Source organism: Leptonychotes weddellii, chromosome 8, assembly GCF_054177405.1.
Source record: "Leptonychotes weddellii isolate Sample4059 chromosome 8, ASM5417740v2, whole genome shotgun sequence".
NCBI classification, from domain to species: domain Eukaryota; kingdom Metazoa; phylum Chordata; class Mammalia; order Carnivora; family Phocidae; genus Leptonychotes; species Leptonychotes weddellii.
The window spans coordinates 113,729,907-113,755,764 of record NC_138376.1 but is presented as its reverse complement, the minus strand read 5'-3'; the positions used below and the strand labels follow the sequence as shown (position 1 = coordinate 113,755,764).

At 37.1% G+C, this 25,858-nt stretch overlaps 1 protein-coding gene across 6 annotated transcripts in view; it reads right to left on the bottom strand.

Moving 5' to 3' along the window:
- The window catches only part of STXBP5 (syntaxin binding protein 5), a 177,151-nt gene extending 153,122 nt beyond the window's left edge, over positions 1 to 24,029 (bottom strand). For 3 of the 6 annotated variants that reach the window (XM_006735799.3, XM_006735800.3, XM_081829117.1), the window contains exons 1-2: positions 23,609 to 24,027; positions 22,182 to 22,279 (exon numbers count right to left, since the gene is read on the bottom strand). In XM_006735799.3, the coding sequence (XP_006735862.1) occupies positions 22,182 to 22,279; positions 23,609 to 23,761 (251 nt within the window). In that variant the 5' untranslated portion in view covers positions 23,762 to 24,027. Of the gene's footprint in view, positions 1 to 22,181; positions 22,280 to 23,608 lie in introns of all 6 variants that reach the window. The other 3 variants (XM_031030702.2, XM_081829115.1, XM_006735801.3) reach the window with 3 other exon arrangements.
- Between the last annotated feature and the right edge of the window lie 1,829 nt (positions 24,030 to 25,858).

Below are 25,858 nucleotides of genomic sequence, written 5' to 3'. Positions count from 1 at the left end.
TTTTTTTAAAGATTTTATTTATTTATTTGAGACAGAGAGAATGAGAGAGAGAGAGCACATGAGAGGGGGGAGGGTCAGAGGGAGAAGCAGGCTCCCTGCCGAGCAGGGAGCCCGATGCGGGACTCGATCCAGGGACTCCAGGATCATGACCTGAGCCGAAGGCAGTCGCTTAACCAACTGAGCCACCCAGGCGCCCAGGAGTCTAATTCTAATCTTTCCAGCTAAATTATCCTTTCTGGGACCAATTAGCAATTCTATAATTCTCATTTTACATGGAGCAAAACTTCTCATCTAACCAGATCAGTAAAACTAAGTTAATAAAAAATGTGGGCTATTATGAAGAATCATAAAAATTCTACTCACCTTATTTTTTTTCAGAAATCATACATAATTTTGCTAATCTTGTGATATTATCTTCTTTAAGTATGGCTCTATTAACTAGATTCAGAATTGTTTTTCTTAAAACATACCCATGGTGTGCTTGGGTGGCTCAATTGGTTGAGCATCCGACTCATGGTTTTGGCACAAATCCTGATCTCATGGGTCATGGGATCCAGCCCCACAACAGGTGCACTCAGTGGGAAGTCTGCTTGAGGATTCCCTCTCTTTGCCCCTCCACCCCACATGCATGTTCATGTGCCCGTCTGCTCTTTCTCTAAAATAAATAAATCTTTAAAAATAAATAAATTAATTAATAAAAACATAGCCATAACTATGCAGGTATAAGATCTGTAGTTTATTTTTATTTTTATGTAAAAGATTTTATTTGAGAGAAAGCATAGGAGCCCATGAACAGGGGGAGGGGCAGAGGGAGAGGGAGAAGCAGGCCCCTGCTGACCAGGGAACCCCGATGCAGGACTTGATCCCAGGACCCTGGGATCATGACCTGAGCCGAAGGCAGATGCTTAACCAACTGAGCCACCCAGGCACTCAACTAGTTTAATTTTTTAAATGGAACTTAAGATAATTGGCAATGCATTCTAAATGCAGCATTCACATACAATCTTACTATTTTTCTGATCATTTACTGTTATCCACACAACATCAAAAATTTTAAATGACTGACTTCATGAAGTCTTCCCAAAGTATTCATCCTGCATTTTTTATGTATTTTTAAAAACCCCTCTATTTTGCATTCACATTATCTATTCTTAAAGTAAACTAATTACTATAGTATCAAATATGACAGGCACAAATAGATATGGGAATACACAAAACTGATTATTGGTTAAGCAAAACATAAGCATATAGATCTACTAATTTGGGCCTACTGGTCTGAAAACTTCAGTATGCTGTGGGCATCAATCAATATTTTATTCACAGAAACTGCAAAGTGTCTATAAATCCAGGAAGTCAGTCAAGAAAGGTTTATTCTTATCTACACATGGAACTACTCCAGATAAAACTATACTTTTTTTGACACTATTATTAATATAGTCACACTTACACCTAAGATGATAAATATACTTTCTTAATATAATAAAGAAGAACCACTATCTACTAAGTTTCAGGTTCTGTGTCTTAAAAACGCAATTGTACTTAATCCTCATGGTAACTCTGAAAGGTAGTTATTATCCGTATTTTACAAATTATAATTCTGAGGCTCAAAGAAGTGATTTTTCTCAAGATTACTACTGATTTCTCTCCCTTTTCCTTTGGATAAGGTAGTACTATGCTGCAGCCAGCCCTGAAGGATCCTTAATACTACAAAAGCCCTCTGAATTGGGGGGGAAAAATCCTAAATCATTATTTCATAGTAACAAAAAGTTTAAAATTAAATTTTAAGGAATGGAAGTTACTTGCATATAATCAAAAGATATTAGTTTGAAAGAATACAAACTCTAGAGCAAGTAGTTCTCAATCCTGGCAGTGTATCAGAATTCCAGCTCTACTGCAAATTTACTAATCCCCAATTGCCTGAGAAGCAGCCTGAGTAGGTTTCCTTTTTTGTTTTGTTGTTGTTGATGTGCCACAGGAACATCTGAGGCACAGTTGAGAATTAAGACATCTACTTTCAAGTCAGTTCATATGCCACTTCCACCAGTACTTGCTGTGACCTGAGGAGGAGAATTATTACACCTCTCCACTTTCTTGTCTATAAAATACAGATACTTATCTAGCCTAGCTTGCAGAGCTGTGGTGAGAATTAAAACTATTGAGAGTGTACTCCCCAAATGGTACCCATTCATTATCATTATTTAACTAGTATATTCACTACTTTAACAAGAACTAAAGATACCTTATAGTGGACATACCATAATGTAAGAAAATAACTGACTATATTCAATCACTAAACAGCATGTCATAGATGCAAATACTCATATCCTTTCATATTTGTGTAATGATTCTTGCTTCTTGCATATATGGTTCTTCCTAATATTGTTATTACTAAGAGTTAACAGTTTTATCAGACAATAGTCAAACACTGTAACAAAGATCTGCTTTGTAAATTATTCCTATTGTTGGCTACATACAAAATGAAGAAAACCCAGAAGAAAATGTTATATACTGAACAATTCTGCAAAGATATTTATTAAAGAAATATTATTATGATGCCTACTCCTTTGCATTAATCAACTGTAAGACAAAGCCAAATCGTAAGGCTCCACTGAGTATTTCTTGGCGTCAACACATTTTGCCCTTTAATTCTGAACACCAATGTACTCTTTTAAAAATGGTGCTATCTTCCTATCATAGATACTTTTAGTCTCCATTTTTTTTACTGCTTGCTCATCAAGAGCTAGGGTATCTACCTAATCTTACTAGTCAACTTTGTCTCTGGAATAAACCAATTAATTTATATGGCCCATGACACAGGCCACATACCTCCTGCAAAACTACTTATGGCTTTTGTCCAGAAAAGCACCACCATAACTCCTGAATAAGAGCTACAGAAGACAAGGCTAAAACAGGTTCAGAGCAAAGTCTTTGAATGCAAATCTTTGAATTTATACATCCTCTAAGTAAGATCCTCTAAGTAAGCAACAGGGAGAAAAATATTTAAGGAAAAAAATAATATGATGAAATTAGCAATTACTGAAGAATAATCAGGAAGAGATATGTGGGACAGATAAGCAGAAACAAAGACCAAAACCAGTTAAACCTTTTATAATATTGTATCATCAAATTCAAATTTAAAATAAAACATTCATCCAATTGTCTAAATGGTGTTTTTTGTTTTGTTTTTGGAAAGGGAGGAAGAAAGGAGGAATTAGAAAGCCTTTAAGTACATCATCATAGTAGTTAAGATTTATTAAACAATTAATATGTAGCAAGTATCATATATATATTAGCTTACAAGAGTACCTCTTCTATAGGCTCTGTTGTTTACAAAAGAGGAAACTGTGGTACAACAAGCCTAAATAACTTGCCCCAAACCATTCAGCTAGTTAGTGAAGCTGGGGTTTGAACCCAGGCTGTCTAACTCCAGTACACACACACATACCAGACCAAGACTTACTGCACAAAAAAGAGCCAATTTTCACATGTTGAAAGAGGACTTTACAGACGCCTGGGTGCCTCAGTCGGTTAAGTGTCTGTCTTTGGCTCAGGTCATGATCCCAGGATCCTGGGATCAAGTCCTGCATCGGGGTTCTTGCTAAACGGGGAGCCTGCTTCTCCGTCTGCATGCTCTGCCCCTGCTCTCCCTGCTTGTGCTCGGTCGCTCACTCTCTCTGGCAAATAAATAAATAAAATCTTAAAAAAAAAAAGGGAGGGGAGACTTTATCTCCATTTTGACCCGAATTTGTACTTTCTAACTGGTTAAGTTCTTCTTTCCAGCTTATCTTTTAACTCAGGAAAAGAGCCCAGTGGGCAAAGCATCTTGTAATGGACCAACTACCCTTCAAGCAATCGGGACTGCTCCAATACCAGCAAGCCCTCACATGACTGACCCCAAAACAAAGATCAACCTGACCTTTACTGCCCACCTGCATGTACCCACTGGTCTCTGTCCCACATTTTCCTTATATAAACACAGAATTATTTTCAGCACGTTGAAGACAGTCTTTGAGATGTTAGTCGGCTGTCTTCTTGGTGTTGGCCTCACTGAAATAAATTATTTTCTTGTTTCACCACCACTTGTCTCGCTGCTTTGATTTTGTCAGCAGTCTTTTTGGGACCCCCAGAGCCAGGTCCTCTTGCACCCAAAGGCCTTGGTTATAATGGAAATGTCACTTCCTGACTTGCTTTAAGTCATTTTAAAACCAGAGAATGAACTTAACAGAACACTTACAATATTTTGCATCTGAGTACGAAATAAATTCAGAATGGTCTAAAACTCTAAAACTACACCAAATGCAACTTTTAGTAGCAAATAGACATTATGAAACCAGTTGGGCACAAGCAATACACCAATCAAAAAAATTTTTTTTCTAGACTCATCTTTCATGTTAGTTCATGGTAATAAATATCTATTAATTTTAATAATAGAGCACTACAGCCCAGCAGAATAAGCAAAAAGCTGAGTTCTGTATTCTAATTATAGTTGAAATTCTGAGACTGCCTTGTTACAAATATTTTCATGTAAAGTGAACAGCCTACAAACATTTTAGAAACTTCAGCTATGAGAGAGGAACCGTTCTTAGCAAAGTTAGCCAAGATATTAAAATGAGTAAATGACCCTATCCCCCAAAAGCCCACAGAATCAAAGACTGTATTAATAGAATTAAGGACAAAAATCACATGATCATCTCAATGGACACAGAAAAATCCAACCCCCATCCATGATAAAACACTCAAGAAAAAGGGAACTTCCTCAACCTAACAAAGGCACGTATGAAACACCTACAGTTCACATCATACTTAATGCTAAAAGACTGAAATTAGTATTCTCCTGTTAAACTCAGGAAAGAGACAGGATGTCCACTCTCACAATTTCTATTCAACATATACAGGATATTCTGGCTGGGGAAAACAGGCAAGGAAAAGAAATACAAAGTGTCCAGATTGAAAAGGAAGAAGTAAAGTAAAACTATTCTATATTCATAGAAGATATGATCTTGTATATGGAAAATTCTAAGGAACCCACTAAAAAATACTATTTGAACAAATAAATGAGTTTAGCAACGTTGCACAACACAAGATCAATACACAAAAATCAACTGTACTTCTATATACTGGCAATAAACAATCTGAAAAAATCAAGAAAACAATTCCATTTACAGTATCACAAAGAATAAAATACTTAGGAACAAATTTATCCAACAAAATGCAAGACTTGTACACTGAAAACTACAAAGCATTGTTGAAACAAGATCTAAGTAAGTGGGAAGACATCCCATATTCATGGAACAAAAGACTTAAAATTGTAAAGATGGCAATATTCATCAAACTGATCTACAAAATTAACACAATCCCTGTCAGAATCCCAGCTGTTTGTAGAAATTGACAAGTTGAGCCTAAAATGAGCTTAAAAGTAATATGGAAATGCAAGGGACCCAGAATAACCAAAACAATCTTTACAAAGAAGAAGAAAGTTGGAAGAGTCACATTTCCCTAATTCCAAAACTTAATACAATATTACGGTAATCAAGACAGTGTGGTATTAGCATCATTACTGTCCAGCTCGATCAATAGAATGAACTGAGAATCCAGAAATAAACATTTATGATTGACTTTGGAGGTCAAGGATGTCAAGAAAATTCAATAGAGAGGGGTGCCTGGATGGCTCAGTTGGTTAAGCGTCTGCCTTCGGCTCAGGTCATGATCCTGGAGTCCCAGGATTGAGCTCCCCTTTGGGCTCCCTGCTCAGTGGGGAGTCTGATTCTTCCTCTGCCCCTCACCCCACTCCTGTGTGCACGCGCTCTCTCTCTCTCTCACTCTTACTTAAAGTAAAATCTTTAAAGAAAAAAAAAGAAAAAAAATCAATAGAAAAAGAACAGTCTTTTCAACAAATGGTCTTGGGATAACTGGATATCTACATGAGAAAGGACGAATTTGGATCCCTATCTCATACTATATAAAAAATATGAGCTCAAAATAGAGACCTAAATTCAAGAGCTAATACTATAAAACTCTTAGAAGAAAACATACATCTTTGTGACCTCAGATAAGGTTGTGGCTTCTCAGATATAACCCCAAAACCATAAGTCACAAAAGAAAAAATAAATTGGACTTCATTAACATTAAAAGCATTTTGTGTTTCAAAGGACATCATCAAGAAAGTGAAAAAAACAGTCCACAGAATAGGAGAAAATATTTGTAAATCATACATCTAATAAGGATTTAATATCCAGAATACATAAAGGGCTTTTACAACTGAATAACAAAAAAAAAAAAAATCCAATTTAAAAATGGAGAAAGGCTATGAATAGACATTTCTCAAAAGAAGATACACAATAGCCAAAATATACATGAAAAGATGCTCAAAATCATTAGTCACTAGGGAAATGCAAATCAAAGCCACAGTGAAATACCACTTGACCTCCTCTAGTATAAGAGTTTGTAAGGATGTGGAGAAATGAGAAGTCTCAATTAGTTGGTATAACTGTAAAGTGGTGCAACTACTTTGGAAAATAATTGGCAATTCCTCTACGTTAAACATAGAGTTACCACAGGACTCAGCAATTCCAGTCCCAGGAATATAAAAACAAAAGAAATGAAAATATACATACACGCAAAACTTCTACACAAATGTTCAAAGCATTATTCCTAATAGCCAAAAAAGAGGAAAATCCAAATGTCTAGCAACTGACTATTGGATAAATAATATGCGGTGTATTTATATAATGAAATGTTCAACCATAAAAAGAAAAGAACCACTAATACATGCTATAATATGGATAAACCTTAAGGACAGTATGCTAAGTAAAAGGAGCCAATCATAAAAGACTATATATTATATGATTCCATTTATAAATGAAATGTCCACAGTAGACGAATCCACAGAAATAGAAAGTAAATAAATGGTTGTGAAAGACTGGGTGGAGAGGGTAAGGCAGAGTAACTGCTAAATAGGTATGGGGTTTCTTACTGGGGTAAAGAAAATGTTTGGAAGTTAAGAAATGCTGACGATTGCATAACTCAATGGATATAATGAAAAGCCCTGAGCCATACACTTTAAAAGAGTAAATTTTACGGTAAATAAAAGTATCTCAATAAAACTGTTATTTAAAAAAAAGAAGAATCGGCTTGTATGAATGATAAATGATAATGCAAATAGGTAAAAACGACTGAATTTAAGGTCAAAAATGACTGCAATTATTAATGAAACAAATTAAAACATTATATTCTTTTTTTTTAAAGGTTTTTTTTTTTTTTTTTTTAAAGATTTTATTTATTTGACAGAGAGACAGCGAGAGCGGGAACACAAGCAGGGGAAGTGGGAGAGGGAGAAGCAGGCTTCCCACTGAGCAGAGAGCCCGATGCGGGGCTGGATCCCAGGACCCTGGGATCATGACCTGAGCCGAAGGCAGACGCTTAACGACTGAGCCACCCAGGCGCCCTAAAACATCGTATTCTTAAATACAGCTTTAAAAATCCCTTTTATCTAGGATTTAAGATATCTATCACAAGCAATGAATGAATTTAACTATTTAGCAACTGAACTGAAATGCAGCATAGTAAGAGGTAAAAAAAAAAAATCACACTAGTTTAGCATTTTTGCAATTAAGCTCCTTATTTCCTTCTGTCTTGCACTCAATTTTTAAATATTTTTATTTCATTCAAGATTTAAACACAGGAAGTATTTAACAGAGGAGACATAACAGAGAAGACCCTTTATAAGCTTTTAAAATCCAATTAATCTATAAGCTCGGCCTATTCATTTTACCTTCCAATCATTTATTAGGCTGGTGTTACAATCACAGCAATAGTTCCTCTGTTTATTCTGCCTTCTGGGATTTCTACCGTACTGTCAGCAAAGTAGAATTAAAAAAATAATCAAAGAAGCAGGCAATGGGACCCTATCCTGTGGTAAGTTCTGAGAGTACAGCTTCTAGGCAAGTTTTCACTGCTCTCAAAACCACTGTGTATTGTGCACATATTTTGGCAACCTCTACTTTTATGAAGAATGAGATCATATCAAGACAGTATATATTCAGTAAATTTTTAAGATTTTTAAAGATTATATATCTTCTCAGAGAATCTGTTCATCAATTCTTGTCAATGAAAAAAAGGGCAAAGAAAGTATTGACATTATTCCAACCTATACAGAAGTGACACATTCAATTTTCCAAACTAGGAATGGAAGACTGGAATACATTTAAAATGGAAAGCAACCAGAGAACTTTAATATCCTGTGCAGTTTCTGAAAATACATTTATATTCTGCAAAGTTTAAAGATGAGGATACAGATAATTGAACTTTTCATGAACTCCTAAGTGACTAATAAATTATCCTACAGTATTATACATTTAATTATATAATATTATGTGAAAGTAACTTTCATTGAACATATATTCTGCTAACAAACCAAGAACAACTTTGAAGGGTAAAACTGTTCCTCCCTGATTAAAATTATCCATCATAAACCCTGATGATTTGCACTAACTTCTGTTACCTTTTAGTGCATTCTTATACTTTTAGCAAACAGAGTAATTCACATCTCTAGTTAGCCTTCAAGGTGCTGCTACTCTCAACCGGCTTAATACTCTGAATAAAAGCTCAGTGGATGATTTTTATTGTTAATGGCTTCAGTCTTGAAGAAACTTAACCATAATGTGATTATTTTCAATAATAAAGTTAAAATCTAAACAGAACCATAATGTGGTCAAAGAATATTGATGAAAGCATTCTAAAAATGAAAAGGAGGAGCTTTAGCATCAGACCAACTCCACCATTTAGTGTAAACATAAACAACAATCATTAAGCAGCTGAGAGATTTCATTTCTGTTATTTCACATTATGAGAAATAAGTGACAGTCAACAAATAAAAGCAGTACATTATACCTTTATCCTACTCAAAAAAATGGAAATATTTCAAATGATCTGTGATAAATAAGACCACCTATGTGCGTTGCAGCTTTCTCATCTGGGAATGCCTCACCTGCCTCCTCCAGCTGACCCGTGTGACAACACCTACCTGCAACACTTCAGAGGTTGAAGACTCCAGGGGGACCCAGTCATGAAGGAAGAGCAGGGAATCCTTACACTTTAGTGAGTTTTACCTCGAAGAGCTCCACCAGGCTCCCACATATCTGAGAAAAATTCCCACCTGCTTCCAGCAATGGGTGGGGAAAAGCAACGATTTTTAATACACTGGAACATTCTGTTCTTAACAAGATCTTTCCTCAGGAAAAACTAACAGAGGAGCCTAAACAGCTGGGGGTTTATCAGAGCTGAACTGACGTGGTGGAAGGGAAATACCCAACTCCAACCCACTCTAGCCATCCTAACTCACCTAGGGGAGGGGGGAGAGGGGTGACTAAGAACTTGTGAAGTTCACAGTTCAGAAGCACAGGCTCACTAAAAGACTTAGACCTAATCATGGGACAACAGAATGCTTCTCCTCCCCTCACACCTTACCACCAAAAATCAATCTAGATACAAACCTTGCATTGGGCACAAAAAATTAACTCAAAATGCATCATAGACCTAAATGTGAAATGCAAAACTATAAAACTCCTAGAAGATAACATAGAAGAAAACTTAGATGACCCTGGGTATGACAATGACTTTTTAGGTACAACACCAAAAGCACCATCCATGAAAAAAAAAATGATAAGGTGGACTTCCTCAAAATTAAAGCCTTGTGCTCTGTAAAACACAAGGTCAAGAGAATGAGAACACAGGCCATAGACTTGGAGAAAATATTTATAAAATGCACCTGACAGAAGACTGATATCCAAAATATACAAGGAACTCTTAAAACTCAACAAGAAGGAAATGAACAACCCAATTAAAAAATGGGCCAAAAGCGTTAACAGACACCCCACCAAACACATACAGATAGCAAACAAGCATATGAAAAGATGCTCCGTATCATATGTCACCAGACAAATGCAAACTAAAACAAGGAGTTACTGCTACAAACTTACCAAAATAGCCAAAATTCAGAACTGACAACATCAAATGCTGATAAAAATGCAGATCAATAGAACTCCTGTTCACTGCTGGTGAGAATGCAAAATGGTACAGCTACTTTGGATGACAGTTTGGTAGTTTCTTACAAAACTAAACATACTCTTATCATACATACAATCTAGTAATCGCACTTGTTGGTATTTACCTAAAGGAGCTAAAAGCTTATATCCATACAAAAGCCCGCACAGGGTTATTTATAGCTGCTTCACTCACAATTGCCAAAATTTGGAAGGAACCAATTTGCCCTTCAGTAGGTGAATGGATAACTAAACTGTAGTACATCCAGGCAATGGAACATTATTCAGCACTGAAAAGAAATGTACTATCAACCATGAAAAGACACAGAGTTAAAGTTAATAAGTGAAAGAAGTGAATGTGAAAGGGCTACCAACTGTATGATTCCAACTACAGGGACATTCTGGAAAAGGCGAAATTCTGGAGACAATAAAAAGATCATTGGTTACCAGGAGTTGGGGGTTGGGGGACAGGAAGAGATGAATAGGTGGAGCACAGAGGATTTTTAGGCAATGAAACTATATTATATGATACTGTAATGGTGGATACATGTCATATACTTGCCAAAACCCGTAGTACATTTAACAGCAAGAGTGAACCCTAATCTATGGACTTCGGATAAAAATGTGTCTGTGTAGGTTCATCAATTATTACGAATGTCCCACTCTGATGGGGGACGTTGATAATGGAGGGGTTAGGCTGAGTGCAGACAGGGAAATGTTGGAAATCTCTGTACCTTCTGCTGAGCCCAAACACTGCTCAAAAAATAGTCTATTTTAAAAATTAATATATTAATAAATGAAGTTAGCCACATCCTCATGATTATAAGGATGGACATAAATTTTACTGACTCACAATTTTAACATTCTGCTAGTCTGCTATTTAAGCAAAACTATAATGTGTACTATTTCTGCAGTAAAAATTTAATAAAATGTTAAAAAATAACTGTGAAAGATGCATAGATCAACATTTAAAACTTCCTTAATGCAACATAACTTTTTACAATAAATTTCCAATGGTATGTGAAAAATTATGTCAGCTGCTTTCCTTTCATGTGAATGAAAGGAATATCAAAACAAAAAAGTAACTGCAGCATCTAGACTTATAGTATTCACTGGGTTAAAACAGACCTCTAGTTACCTCTTCCACTATTATTTTGAGTAAGAATTTTTTATTATTGGTAAACAAATCAGAGTTGTTGAAAAATATTCATTCTTATTATTCCCCGTTTTGGAGTTAGGACTGTCTCTAAAGGGGTTAAAATGAATTATATTTATTATCACAGGCAATTATTTAGAATAGCTTTTGATATATATATTTTGAAATGAACCACTTGCTCAGTCTACAAGAAATACAGGCATAAAGAGTGGTCTGGGTTAGAGAAACAAGAAAGAATGTACATTCTGACATATCAGGTAAAAACAATCTTTTATCCCAGCATCCATTCTCAGATGCTTAATGGCTAAGTTCTTTTCTCAAGTATGGCAAAGTGAATTTTAAAAGAAAAATACAACCCATTATGAAAAATATAGTACAGAGACTGAATAGATGGAAAAGTCTGCTCCAACACTTCTCCTTTTCAAAAGACAAAAAGAAAAAAAATACACAAAAGGAAAGCAATTTAGCAGGAAGTACTGCAACAGCTGATGCCACTAGATTTACAGTCACCTCTGGCAGAGCACTGCTGTGAAAAAGCAGAGGTACTGCTATTACAAGAAAAGATTATGTACTTTCAAGAAAGGGTAGGATCAATCACTTTTCAATAGACAATCTCACCAAGAAAATTTCAAAAATTCTAGATAGCGCTTACTGAAAGGGAAACAAAACTAAAACTAGGGATATATAAAATCCCTATTTTAAAATTTAACAGATCTCATTATTTAAACAGTAACTACCATATGATTGCTAAGACTATAGATTTTACAAATAACATGTGCTAAGCAAATCTTAATTTTCAAATGAAGAATTATAAAACCAAAAATATTAGCTATTTTTAGTTAAAACCTTTTATATTTTCCATTTTAAGGGAATCTAAGTTACTCCAGAACAGCATTCATTTTTAATATTATTTATCTATTTAAAGTAGGCTCCACACCCAATGTGGGGCTTGAACTCACAACCCTGAGATCAAGAGTCATATGTTCTATGGACTGAGCCCGCCAGCAGCCCCTCAACATTCATTTTTAAATCACAGCACCAGTAAAGAAATATGTTCAGCATGCCTTCATTTATTTGTCTTATGTAACAACTTCCAAAAGGATTAACACCAGTTAGAGAAACGGAATCAAGTAGAAATTAGCCTTATTTACTGAATAAAATATCTATACTTATTGCTACTTGAAAATGATGCAGTGAGCAACTAAAAAGTTTTCAAAAAGCAGATCTAATTTCAGTTTCCAATTACAGTATCACACATTTTTCCCAAGGGACATGTAATATATCCAACTCTAAAGAAGGTAACCATGCACCTGAATTTGCTTCTAGGAACTTCATGAGTTTTCTTTTTAATACATTATTTTTCAGGTTGTCTTCTTCCACAAATGAAAACTGGTTATTTTTTTAATCAAAATTTGCAGACTACTACAAAATTGCAATATTTTAGTAAAATGCTTACATTCACTTTTATCTTTAAAAGTTCTCTATCTATGTGCGTCTACGTGGCTCAGTTAAGCGTCTGCCTTGGGCTCAGGTCATGATCCCAGGGTCCTAGGATGAGAGCTCCACGTTGGGCTCCCAGGTTGGCAGGGAGCCCGCGTCTCCCTCTCCCTCTCCCTCGGCCCCTCCCCTCCAGCTTGTGCGCGCGCTCTCTCTCTCTCTCTCTCAAAGAAATAAAATCTTTAAAAAAATAAAAGTACCCATCTAAACGTATCTACATTTCTTTTTTTTTTTTAAAGATTTTATTTATTTATTTGACAGAGAGAGACACAGCGAGAGAGGGAATACAAGCAGGGGGAGTGGGAGAGGGAGAAGCAGGCTTCCCGCCGAGCAGGGAGCCCGATGCGGGGCTCGATCCCAGGACCTGGAATCATGACCTGAGCCGAAGGCAGACGCTTAACGACTGAGCCACCCAGGCGCCCCCGTATCTACATTTCTATATAATATTAATGAAAATATTAAAAGGTACAAATGCAAACAGTTTTAAGTAAAATTAGGTAGTAAAGGTCTCAAGCAAGCTGAATACTTCATTAATAGAACTGATTACTGAACTGCCCCCAAAGATGCCTAATTAAGCATCTGCATTATCATATTAATCCCTACCCAAAAAAAGCCTCTTTCATAGGCATACAGAATTCTGTACTATATATCATTAAGAATTACTAATTTTTTCTTAAACCATTTTCTACTTATGACTAAAAGGTTAAATTTAAACTGGTAAGTTTCACAAATTATACTTGCATTAACTATAGAAATGCCTGTAGTAGTTCCTTCCCGAGCATTCCTCACCACTACCGATTTAAAAGCAAGGCAGCCTGATGAATTAAAACAGGGATTGGCAAATATTAGCTTGTGGGCCAAATCCAGTCCACTGCCTGTTTTTATAAATAAGGTTTTATTAAAACACATCTATACTCCTTTCTTCACATATTGTCAATGGATGCTTTTGTGCTACATGGGCAGAGTTGAGTAGTTGTGTCAGAAACTAAAAAGCTAATATATCTACAGTCTAGCCCTTTACAGAAGTTTGCTGACTCCTGAACTAAGAATCTAGATCTTCATTAAGATTTAGAGCGCACACACATACCCATCTTCTATATGATATTTAGTAGAGAACCTATTAAGTTGATCATTTAAGAATCTGTGTTCCTGGGGTGCCTGGGTGGCTCAGTCTGTTGAGCAGCTGATCTCTGGTGGTGATCTTAGGTCCTGAGATCAAGCCTCCTGTGGGGCTCCATGCTCAGCGGGGAGTCTGCTTCAGGATTCTCTCCCTCTGCCCCTCCTCCGCCCTCTAGAATAGATAAATCTTAAAAAAAAAAAAAAAGACTCTGTGTTCCTTCTGTTGTGATTTTAGAATTGTATACCAACTACTGTCCCGCTTCTGGACTCGTGATAAAACAAAGGACACTGGTTAATTCTGTTTTGCATTGCTTTAAACTCCACTGCATCTTCTCATATGCGGTATTGTTTCTGACAGTTTGTCTTAAAAGAAAATACCACTCAATATTATAGCTATAATGTCAAAAAGGTCTAATTTTAGCTATTTAAAAATGTCTACATATTACTCATAAAGAAGGGTAATGTGGAAATTCAGATTTTAAATGCTGAACTAAGAAAAAGATGGCTACATGGATGGAACTGGGGATGGAACTAAATCAAATATATAATCACAAAGACAAAGGCAATAAGCTATAAAGATAAGAATTATTTTAACAGGGAAAAAATATTCTAGATTGAAGGAATCTCTAAACACATGGCCCTCTGTGGAACAGTAAGTAGTAAGAAGTAAACTGTGTCAACAATTCTTTCCCCTACTTACCTTCTACAGCCAAGAAAGAAAAAAGTTATGCAGTAAACAAAACTAGTGTCCAAAATTTCTTTAAAATGAAACAGGAGAGTAAGAGATTAAAGCAATTGGGATTACTAAATCCAAAATTGGGTAACTACTAAGTATTTAAATTCTTCAAAAATGTTAAAAGTTATAACATTAATATATGGAAGATAAGTTGGTTATCTTCTCTATTGTTGCAAATAAAAATTAGAAATAGGTTCAAATTAAAGTGTAAGATAATTATATTACAAACATAACCATCTTTATAGGAAGAAGTCTGAGTAATTAAGTCAGAAGGTACTGTTTCTTAGAATGATTTAGGTCATATGTGACTAAGGGAAGAGAGATGTATCAAGTACCTTTTGGTAGTCCTTCATGAAATCTTGGTTTATTTCATGCAAATCAAGGCAATAATCACCTTGTTTTACTTCCCAAGAAGTTTTGTAGTACTTTATTATGATTAAAATCTATATTAATAAAAGGCATTCAAACATAAAAGGTGATACATAGTAAAATGCCCTTTTCCATGTATCATTGTTACATTCTCAACAGATCTGTTTAAGTCAAACCAAAAACATTTCATTATCTGTAATCCCAAGATACTATATACCTTCTGATGATGATAATATGCCATATCACTGCAGGAAATTCTCATTTAAACATTACAAAACAAACAATACTGATACTCATTATTAATTTTCTTTATACTGTGTCACTTCCAATGCATGAAATTAAAGCCAAACAAAAACAACCAAAGCTTACCTTTTATTTAGTGATACTCACCCCTACAGTCCTATTATTTACACATACGTTACTAGTTACTACTACTCCAAGTTACTAAACAATACCAAATTTAGCACTCAAATTACATACCAGCAATTCAATAGTCTATTAAATCTCTTATATAAAAATAAAATCATGTGATGAGGAACTGTAAAAATTAGTAATGGGAAACCTCACTAAAATAGGAGTTCGGAGGTTTTGGCAGGGGAGTTCTCATGCCCTACCACTTGTGGTTAGTTGCAGAGCTAAGAGGAAGAGATGGACTTGACCAGGCAGTGGATATTACTCTCTTACTCCAGCCAGAGGAGGAGACACTTTCCTCATCACCGCCCGCCCCCTCCAGGCAACAGCTCCACCAATGAGAAGCCACCACACTTTGAACTCCCAGTTTACTCCAATGGACTGGTACTTCCTAACTGCCTTCCCAACTTACCACTTTTCTCCTTAAAAAAGGGTTCCTGTCCTTTGTTCCTTGCACTTGCCTACAATTTTTCAGCAGCTGGTTTGTTCCAGGTTGCAATTCTCTTTTATTTTCTAATAAATCCATCTGTTACTGGTAAAAAACTGACAGTTTTACTTTTAAGGTTAACACAACCCAGTATTAATTTTATGTAATTCCATTTTAATTTTATATCCTTACTATTTACATCCAAAACAGGAAAGTAAGCAAACTTGGTTAACAGTATTTTTAAAATACCCACATTTCCTATTTCATAATGAGACCTTATCTGTTATACAATAAAAATGCAATAACCTAGTATCTTAAGTATTCACCGTGAGTTGTGTTTCAACAATGAAAAAAAGTGCATGTTTTTCATATGTTCTTTCCTGCTCCTTTTGTAAACAAAGGTTTACATTTGTGCATCTTCTGACTTGGATTTTGAATGCAATCAATGGATACAAAGTAAGGGCCCCACAATGGGATGGAGTCCAATACTTTATCCTCTTTAAGAGGTACTCAGAACAATCAATCAGAAGACAGCTCTACACAGAAATGGTTCAGAGCATTCCCAAATCCTCCACAGAAAAAGAAATTCTAAGATCCTAGAGCTGGAAAGACTCCAGATATCATGCATCCCAATTTCCCCATTTTACAGGAAAGGAGACTGAAGCCCAGACTAAATTTTAGCCGGCTTAACCAAAATCAGTCTGAAGACTAGAACACAAATCTTCTAAAGATAAAGTCATCCTTCAAAAATTCCTTTACCTTTTCCCTTCAGGAGGGCAAAGTCAGGTTATGATTTTAAAAGTAAATGATATTAAAAAGCAAATGGAAAACAATACCAAACAAATAAAAACCCATCTACTTAAGGCAGAAAGGCTTACTAAGCAGACTTGATTCCCTACAAATTTTCAATCCCATTCAGATTCTATCATACCTTGTTTCCCTCAAAAAGAAATTCACTGCAAAGTAACTGCTTCCAGGCAGGAATCGTTTCTGGTTGTTTCTAAAGTAAAAGTGCCTATTCCTCCTGCTGCAGTAGTTCATGCTGAGAATCACAACCTACTGCTGACACAGTACTCATTCTTCCTTTTATACAAAGTCCTCTTTAATAAAGAGCTAAGAGTTGAGAAGTAAAAGTATTTCAAAGTCCTGTTTCTCCTCTGGAGCTAGAATTCCAAATGACTAGAATTCTTCCATGGACAAAAAGGATGGCAGGAGAGAAGAGGAGATAAAAATCTGGCTTAATTCTAGGGCTAAATTTCACTTTTAACTGTTTTACTTTTAACTAATCTGAATAAAAATCAGATTTCTAAATTTTTCCAATACTGTAATTGTTTTACAAAATACAACTAATAAGCAGCAAGTCAAACATTCTAATGCTATCTTACAAGTGCAGAATCACTAAACATTTATTGCCTACTATGCATAAAAACTTTCACATATATTATCCTATTACATCTCAATAGCAATTTTGCAACCTTGTGATTGAGAACAGAGCCATTTCAATGACCCTTAAAGAAAAAAGAACAGTACTTTTTCAAGATTTTTTTAAAAGACTGCATTAGCTACAAAAATAAATGAAATTAAGGCCTTCTTAAATAGTGCCTGGCACCTAGTTGCCTCTCAACAAGTATTTGCTAAAATAAAGTAATGAAGGACCTGAATATTAAAACTACAGAAAAACTTTCATAAAATCGTATATTGAATATTCACCAAAACGGTCTCTGCATGGCCTTAAAAGCTACACACATGCATTACTGCATTTAATCCTGATGCTAACCTCATGACCTCAGTAGGATTATTATCCTATTTAATTGGTGAACAACTTGGGCTAAGTCCAGGAACACCTGGAACTGTGTGAGGCTAAGCTGCCATATTGACAGCAGGGGCAATCCTGGCATTTAGCAGGTAGAAGCCAGGGATATTAAATAGCTTGCAATGTGCTGAACAAACCCACAGAATTATCTAGTCCAAAATGCTACCACTATTGAGAGACACTGATCAAGAATAAATAGATAATTACAATGATTCCTCACCAAATAACACTCAGATAACTCAGGTTAACATTCAACGTTCTCCACCAACTGGCTCCTATTTCTGTCTCCAACTCAGTTAGGATCGCTATTCCAAACTATCTCTTTAGTACTCCTCTTAACTATCCTAATTCGTTTCTCTACTGTTGCCCATGCTGCTTGCCTAGAATAATTTTCCCTGTCCCTCTTCTCTGTTACTCTATGTGATCTCTATCTACTAATGTGTCATCAAATGCAATGACTTTACTTGCAATGTGATATTTAAGAATGTCAGTAGAGTCCTAAATAATACTCTAAATTCAACTGTTTAACTAGTTTAGTCCTTTAGTTAGGACTGGAAACTTTCTGAAGAATCACATTCACCATTTCTTTTGAATACTCACCTAGAACAATATATAGCCACTTGAAATTACAGAATTATTTCTTGAAGAAATCATCTAATATGGCATCTTCATTTTGAAAGAAAAAAATCACTGAAAGACACCTAATTCCTTAGTGGCAAGAAAAGAACCAGAATTCAGGCCACAGTTTATAATCTAATGTTAGCACTTAATAAGTGTTGGTTAAATGAACTCCTACATACAAAAATCAACTTGTGAGCCTGCATTCAGCAACATTACACTGCAGTTTAAAAGACAATCCATGCCTTCAAATAAATAAAAAAGACAATCCAAGCCTTATCAGAGATCGCCTATTTTACTATCTTCCACAAGTCAAGAAGACAATAAATGGTTTTTAAATAATGTTGATAATTTATAACAAACACTCATACAATTTTTTTTTAAATTCAATAAATTTGAAGTTTCATTTTTCTGCTTAGTCCTTGAAATAGTCACACACAAAATGACTTCATTGTATTTAGACAAAAATACATTACAAAGATCAGGGTAGTCCATGGTTACAGTAATTCAAAATTATACTAGTAAACCAGAAGTCTAGATAAGGACAACAATAACATTACTAGAAATGCCTTCATTCTTCAGCTAAAAACTTTTTTCCCTTTCTAGATATTGATATGAAAATAGATAGTTAGATATTTTATCCCAATAATTTTCAACCCTGGATTAATCATAAGAATCAAATTATACCTATGTCTACATGACAAAAAGAAGAGAATTAAGACAATTAAATCACATCACTGCTATATGACTTAGTATATAAAATTATGTTTTCCTGCTTCCCATCAGTAAATACATTCCAACCTCCATTCTTTCCAGAAGCCAAGAAGATTGAACATAAAGCATTTTTATAGTATCATTCACTTGCTATACATTAATGCAGGAAACATTAAATTTATCTTGCCTCATTACTGGTTAGAAGATTATTTAAAAATTCAGATTTTCACTAATTCTTGTCTGCAAACATTAGCTATCAGATGTAACTTTCTCATCTAGTTTTTTTAATACCTCAAAGTAGATTTAATATAGTCTAACATTCAGGAAGACATTCTATTAGTCAGATTAGACATGTAATGCAAATTCTAAATAGCCCAATCCTAACTTCTGAAAACATCTACTTTCTGCTCCACGATCGAAGGAAAGAAAACACTTTATCTACAAGTATATTTCTGCTCCAAAGACACTTTTTTAGGCTATAAGAGCCTAATATGAGAAGAAAATAAAGAAAAATAAAGAAAAGGACTGAAAGAAACCAACTGAAATAGCAAAAAATATAAAAGAGCAAGAGCAACAGAATATACCTGTAATAAGTCTGCATGTTAAGCCAATACAGAGCTTTGAAATTAGAAATTTTTTTTTTTTTTTAAAGATTTTTTATTTATTTATTTGAGACAGAGAGAATGAGAGACAGAGAGTATGAGAGGGAAGAGGGTGAGAGGGAGAAGCAGACTCCCTGCCGAGCAGGGAGCCCGATGCGGGACTCGATCCCGGGACTCGAGGATCATGACCTGAGCCGAAGGCAGTCGCTTAACCAACTGAGCCACCCAGGCGCCCATGAAATTAGAAATTATTAATTTTAATTTAGCTTTGAAAGTAACAAAACAGAAAAACATAGATCTTAAATTACATACGTGGAAATTAAGTAAAAATAAAAAGGTCTTAGTCATTTTCAAGAAATCAAAGCTGCAATAAATAAAGCTCATTAGCTTATCTGATACCTAAACCTAACAGAAGAAATGACTAGCTGGTATTACTGGGTAGGCAAACCAATTTATCACTCTGGAATGTTCACACAAATCTCATTAAAAAGTAGAAACATGTTTGGTAAACAGTTTTCCTGACTTCATTCTAAATACAGTAAGAGAGATTCTAAAATTAAAAAAAAAAATTGAGTATAACTGTAAACTGTAATTACAGGTTCACTGTCATTTAGTGTTTAGCTATTAAAACGTATAAGCAACGCATAAGCAAGTCATGTACAAGTGAGAACTTTGGACACCCAATCCTTACTTTTATTTGGCAATTAGAATCAGGCCTATATTGTAACTCCTTTGTGTCAACTTGCATAATTACTCAAATGCATTAAGGGTAACAGTCTTGTCTAAGAAACATATTTGGTTTTATAAAATTGGACTCACTGGTGGTACTCACTCGTATTAAAAATAAAAAGGGCAGAATTGCTGTTAAAAGAAAAAAGTTAATATACCATTGGAAAATTGAGACTACACTGAGACAATAGTAAAGGCTGAACCCATTTAAAAGAAAAGCAAAATCTAAAAATAATTGATTTAACTCTTTTTTTTCTTTTCTTTTAATCCAGTGGTATTTTTTTTTGTGGGGAACAACAACAACAACAAAATCTGCTTTTAGTTCCAAACAGTCCATCTAGATCCAACAATGCACTATTCTTGTCACTACATGGAGTTTTGTTGAATACCTAGTACCCACACTGACAAAATTAAACTTTTGTCCCATCTTCATGAGACTAAAATAGAACCCTAAACTAGAAGGTCATAATCACCGGGTTTAGGAATAAAAACAACTGAACACCTGCAGCCAAAAATATTCTAGTCTCAAATATGTAGATATTTGGGCAAGAGCCCTTTAGACATACTCTTAGAAATTCACAGATTCAGAACTAGCCTGGTCAGATTTTACCATTTTAAAAGGAATGTGTGCACTACTGGTATTTACACTGAATGTAGACTTCCCTCAATACATATCAACGGCCCATCTGAAAAGTTTTATAAGTATTTTGAAAGATAACACACTAATCATAAGTGAAACTTGAGGCATATCCTGATACCATACACAGCACTTTTTGAAATAAAGATTTTAAAAGATTATAAGAAAAATCAAGGCACATGTTTAACTAAAATGCAGGTTCCCCTCCTCTCTTCTCAGGAGCCAGATAAATTTAAAATGTGAGGGATAAAGTTCCTTCCTTCTCTTTATTTTTTTGACAATAGTAATTCTATTGTGATCATCTAGTGATTTTTTTTTTATTTACAAACACATTACTTTAATATGTAGAAGCAAATATCCTAAAGATGAACAAAGCATTTGCTTTTAAAAGTCTTATGTTTAAGTTTAAAAATAAAGGTATTTTAGTTAAGTATGGTTAAATTTCATGATAAAAGCAAACAATTTTATTTCAAGCTCAATAGTATAAAAGTGAGTAGTAGTCTCCACTGTTCAGACTAAAAAACTGATCTTGAAAAATGAATAGGTATTTGGAAAAACTATGCTATGCTATGACAAAACTATTACAGTTCATGCAGTCAGGAAAAATAATTCTCCTTATATTAATGCTTCAGAATACAGCTAACTTAAGTTTTTACATATACATAACAAATGTAGGCTACAAAAGAGAAAACATCAAGAGAATATACTTATCCATCTGCATTATACTAACGAAATGGCTCTAAAACTTCTAGAACTATTAACCCTTCGTAACTATTCATATGTAATTAATTTACAGGATGTCTTCTAATGTTTTTTGTCAATTGGCAAGTCAGAAACAACCAAATCAAATTCAACCTCTAATTCATTAGAATGATAGATCATAAATTCAATATCTACCAATGCACAATATTTTTAAAAAGCAATTAAGGTGTGTCCTATGCTAATTGCTTTTAAACCTCATTCCAAAGCATATTCCATTCAAAATACCCCTGGTATATATATAAGCAGATAATTACCCCTTAGAAACTTCTAGCTCCTTGCAAAGACAGTAGTTACTACAGCAAAACTTTAGAACTGTATGTGGATACATATTTAGCTACTATAAACCTAGAGATGAGAAACACCCCAGCAACATTTAGCATGAATAGATGCATAATCAAGAGAAAAGCCAACACCACATGATTTCACAATATATATACCTGATCACACCATTTCTTTGGAATTAAAACAGAAAAAACAACTAATCAGCGGTATAGAAAGAATGGAGAAAATACAGTAAAAGTGGAAGAAAAAAAACTTAAATGAAAGGATACAGCCTTAAAGCACCAGTCTGAGTTCCGACTGCCAGGATCTTCTGTACAGGATCAAAGGCCAAGGCTGAAGGTTGATAGGGAAATCCATGGCGAACAGTCTAGGGATGGGCAAATGACATCACAGCAACCAAGGCAGCAAGCGGAATTTAAAAAAAGAAAAGTCAATAGAGGCATTAGAATCTAGAACCAATTATAAGTGATACAGAACACATACACACGCACTTACTGCCTTAAAAAAAACAAAACAAAACAAACCTATGAAATCTACATTGACAAAACTTATTCACAAAGAATCTGAAATCAAAAGTGTGTGTGTGTATATAGATACATATATATCTCCCAATGATATATATACATATATATCTCCCAATGTTACACTTTAATTTGTCTTTCCATAATACTGATATTCTATAGAAGAAAATTTCTTATTAACATTCTATACTATCATGTCTGAGACCAAAATACTAAAGTTTGCGGTAGTCAAAAATTCTGTAAATTAATGTAAAAATGCAATTCATGCTTTATTTCAAGTGTGATAACTTTGTTACTTTATTTGGATGCTAAATGCCAAGTACTGCTTAAAAAAAAAAAAGCTGTCCTACAATTAGTTTTGTCGAAGATTCAGTAGGCAATTATCAAACATCTATCCCCAAATTTTGCAATTGTAACAGAATGATACAACATATATTTTTTGCATTTTGCTATTAAACCCTTAATTTTAGGGCATTAAGACAAAAATGTGTATTTAGACATTTTTAAGAAGCTGACATATGAACACACGGTATTTTATAGCAGGTATTAATATCAAGACAAGTTTGTATTTCTCACTGAGCAGCCAGTGAATTAATTCGCTGCATCATTCTTTCCGAATTACAGACCGCTATAGGAATGGTGCCATTAATGGACAAAAATCACAGTACCAACTTTTTAATCAAACATAATGATAAAAAGGACCCTGTGATTTCGTATTTTAAGCTTCTTACCACATTTTAAGAGAAAAGTGACAAGCAAATATCCAGTTGAACAGGTTTGGCTTTTTGGTGAACAATATTCATTGGACACTGTTTCCAAAGGAAACTTCGAAGTTGGTGAATTACATTAAAATGTTTGAATATAAAGGCGCTAAGGTTATTAAGAATACTAATTAAAGAATACTAATTAAGAATACGGTAAAATACGTTAGAAGCAACCTTGAAATGACTGCTGCATGTGAAAAGGGGAAGAAGAAAAAAAAAAAACAAAAGGAGTAAGATGATGTCAATCTCCAAAATAACCCACTAAGCAAATGTTTGCTTGAGGAGGAGCGAACCCTTCATTCGAGCGAGATAAAATTATTAGTGGCGTCCTATCCCCTCGCACTCCCATGAAAAGCCCGAGTCGCCCCCTAAAACGACCCCAATTTTCGCGGGGCTGCGCGCTCCCTTCACCTTGCAGAGCTGAAAGTGCTCGGACTGGAGCGTTTCCTGGATCTCGGGCTCCCGGTTCCCAGCCGGGTGCTGCTGTTGCTGCTGCTGCTGCGAGGCCGAGGACGAGCCGGCGGTCAGGCCGTCCAGCACCTTCCTGATGTTGAATTTCCTCATGGTCTCGGCGGGGCTCCCCCGCAACCCGCGAGGGGGAGGCAAGGGGCGTCCCCCGGCGCGGGAAACGAGCCCGGGCCGAGGGCAGCTTCCACCGAGGACACGGAGGAGTGGGACAGGGTGGGAGTGTGAGGGCAAGGAGGCAGCTGGGGAGAAGCACAAGATAATCCAAACAGGAAATACTGAGACGACGAGAGAGCAGCGGCCACGAGAAACCCGGGCGGCGACCCCTCTTCTTCCGAGGCCGCCGCCGCTCGCCGCGGCTGCTGTGGCGCCGCTTCAGCCACCGCCGCCGCCGCCTCGCTCCGCGGCCCGGCGGCACAGCAGTGGCGGCGGCGCCCGGAGCCCGCACTGCCCAGCCTCACCTGGCCGCGGGCTGACTCTGCGCCGCGCCGCCGCCCCGGCTCGCCCCCGCCGCCGCCGCCGCGTCCATGGCCCGCGGCCCCGCCGCTTCTCGCCCGCCCCGGCCCCGCAGTCCCTCGGCGCTTCCTCCCGCTCCTGCGCTGCCTCCTCCTCCTCCTCCCGGGGGTCGCTGGCCCTCCGTCCGCGGCCGCCGCTCGGCCTCCCCGCCGCTCAGCGCCGCTGCCCGCCCGGCATCGCACGCAGGGCGCCCGGGGCGGGTCCCCGCGCTCTCCGCCTCGCTCCTCTGCCTCTGGACCAGCCCGCCCTCGCTCCTTCAGAGCCCCCGCTGCCTTCCTCAGGCGCCGCCGCCGCCGCCCAGGCTCCCGCCCCGCCGCTCCCTCTCGCCTGACACGGCGCCTCGGCACACGACACCAACGCCCGCCCCGAGCAGCAGCGGCAGCCGCGGTTACAGCGCCGGTCGCGGTGGTGGCGGCAGCTGGGCCTCCGCGGAGCGGGGCTGCTGAGCATGCGCATGCGCCTCGCATTTCATCGCCCCCCCCACCCCGCGTGCCCCCTCCGCGGGAGTGGAGCTGGGGCTTAAATTACCCTCTGCGAAAATCCCAGACCGTGGCTAAATTTCTCCCACCCCAGTCGCCAGGACAGAGTATGCAGCTGCTTCTTTGGCAGCTGAGATAGTAAAAATGTTGACTAACGAGCAGCAGGAAGCCTTTATTTTAAATTCGGTCATTAAAGCGGGGGTTTAGGCTCTCACCCTTTACCGAGGTACACGTTCCTGGCTGCTGGCTACAATATTGCTTTACTGATGGGCTTTGTTTTGGATTGTTTTGGATCTGATTTTTGAAAAAGAGCTTCTAGACAACGGTTATGTCTGTGGTAAAAGGATGACAGACTTAGGTACTAGAAAAAGAAAGGAGATAAGCCGGAGGGAGGCGGTGGGGGGGATTATTTCCTAAATCTGTTACTGTTGGTCAGATTAAAGCGTGGCCATGGCAGGTAGCTGCTGGAATGGAATCGGCTGCCAGAGGGGAGTCGGTCGAAGGCTGGGTGTCTGCCCGGGCCAGTGACACACCACCCCTGGATTCAGTCCGCCCGCTAAGGTGGGTGGGGATGGAGGCGGGAGCAAAGGTGGAAGTAAACACCGCACTGCCACTCATTTTCAGAACCTACAATCCGCCTTATTATGCTGATTATCCAGTAAGTAAATCCCCAATAGCTTCTCCACTCTTGCGAGGGGAGGAGAGGGATGGATGAAGTGCTTGCTCAGACTTTTACGTTCTTCACTGGCACAATCTCGCTTGGAGGTAGAGACAAATGTCTGGCTCAAGTTTGAAACGGCAGAGATTCATGCTTAGGGGTACCCTCCCAGAGAGTATGTTCAAGAAAGATAGGTAGATGGGAAGCAAGAGGCATTTGATTGGAAAGGATGTGGAAACTGGGGAAAACGTAAGGAAGGATGTAAGTGCATAAAGACTAATTCTAATTCGTGGGGTGGGGGTGGGAAGGGAGGACACTGTCTCGGTAACGTTAATAACTTCGTCTCTGACCGTCCTGCGAAGAGACAAGGAAGAGATAGAAAGGGTTTCCTGAACCGAAATCAGAAGCGCCCGCCCCCTTTTTTTGTGATTGGCCGTCTCCTACCCCGTTCAGGGAAATTCTCGGCACGCTATTAGTTGATGTGACAGGCCTTTAAGAATATTCAGCAAACCAAGTACGAGAGGTGCTTAGGGATTTGGGGAA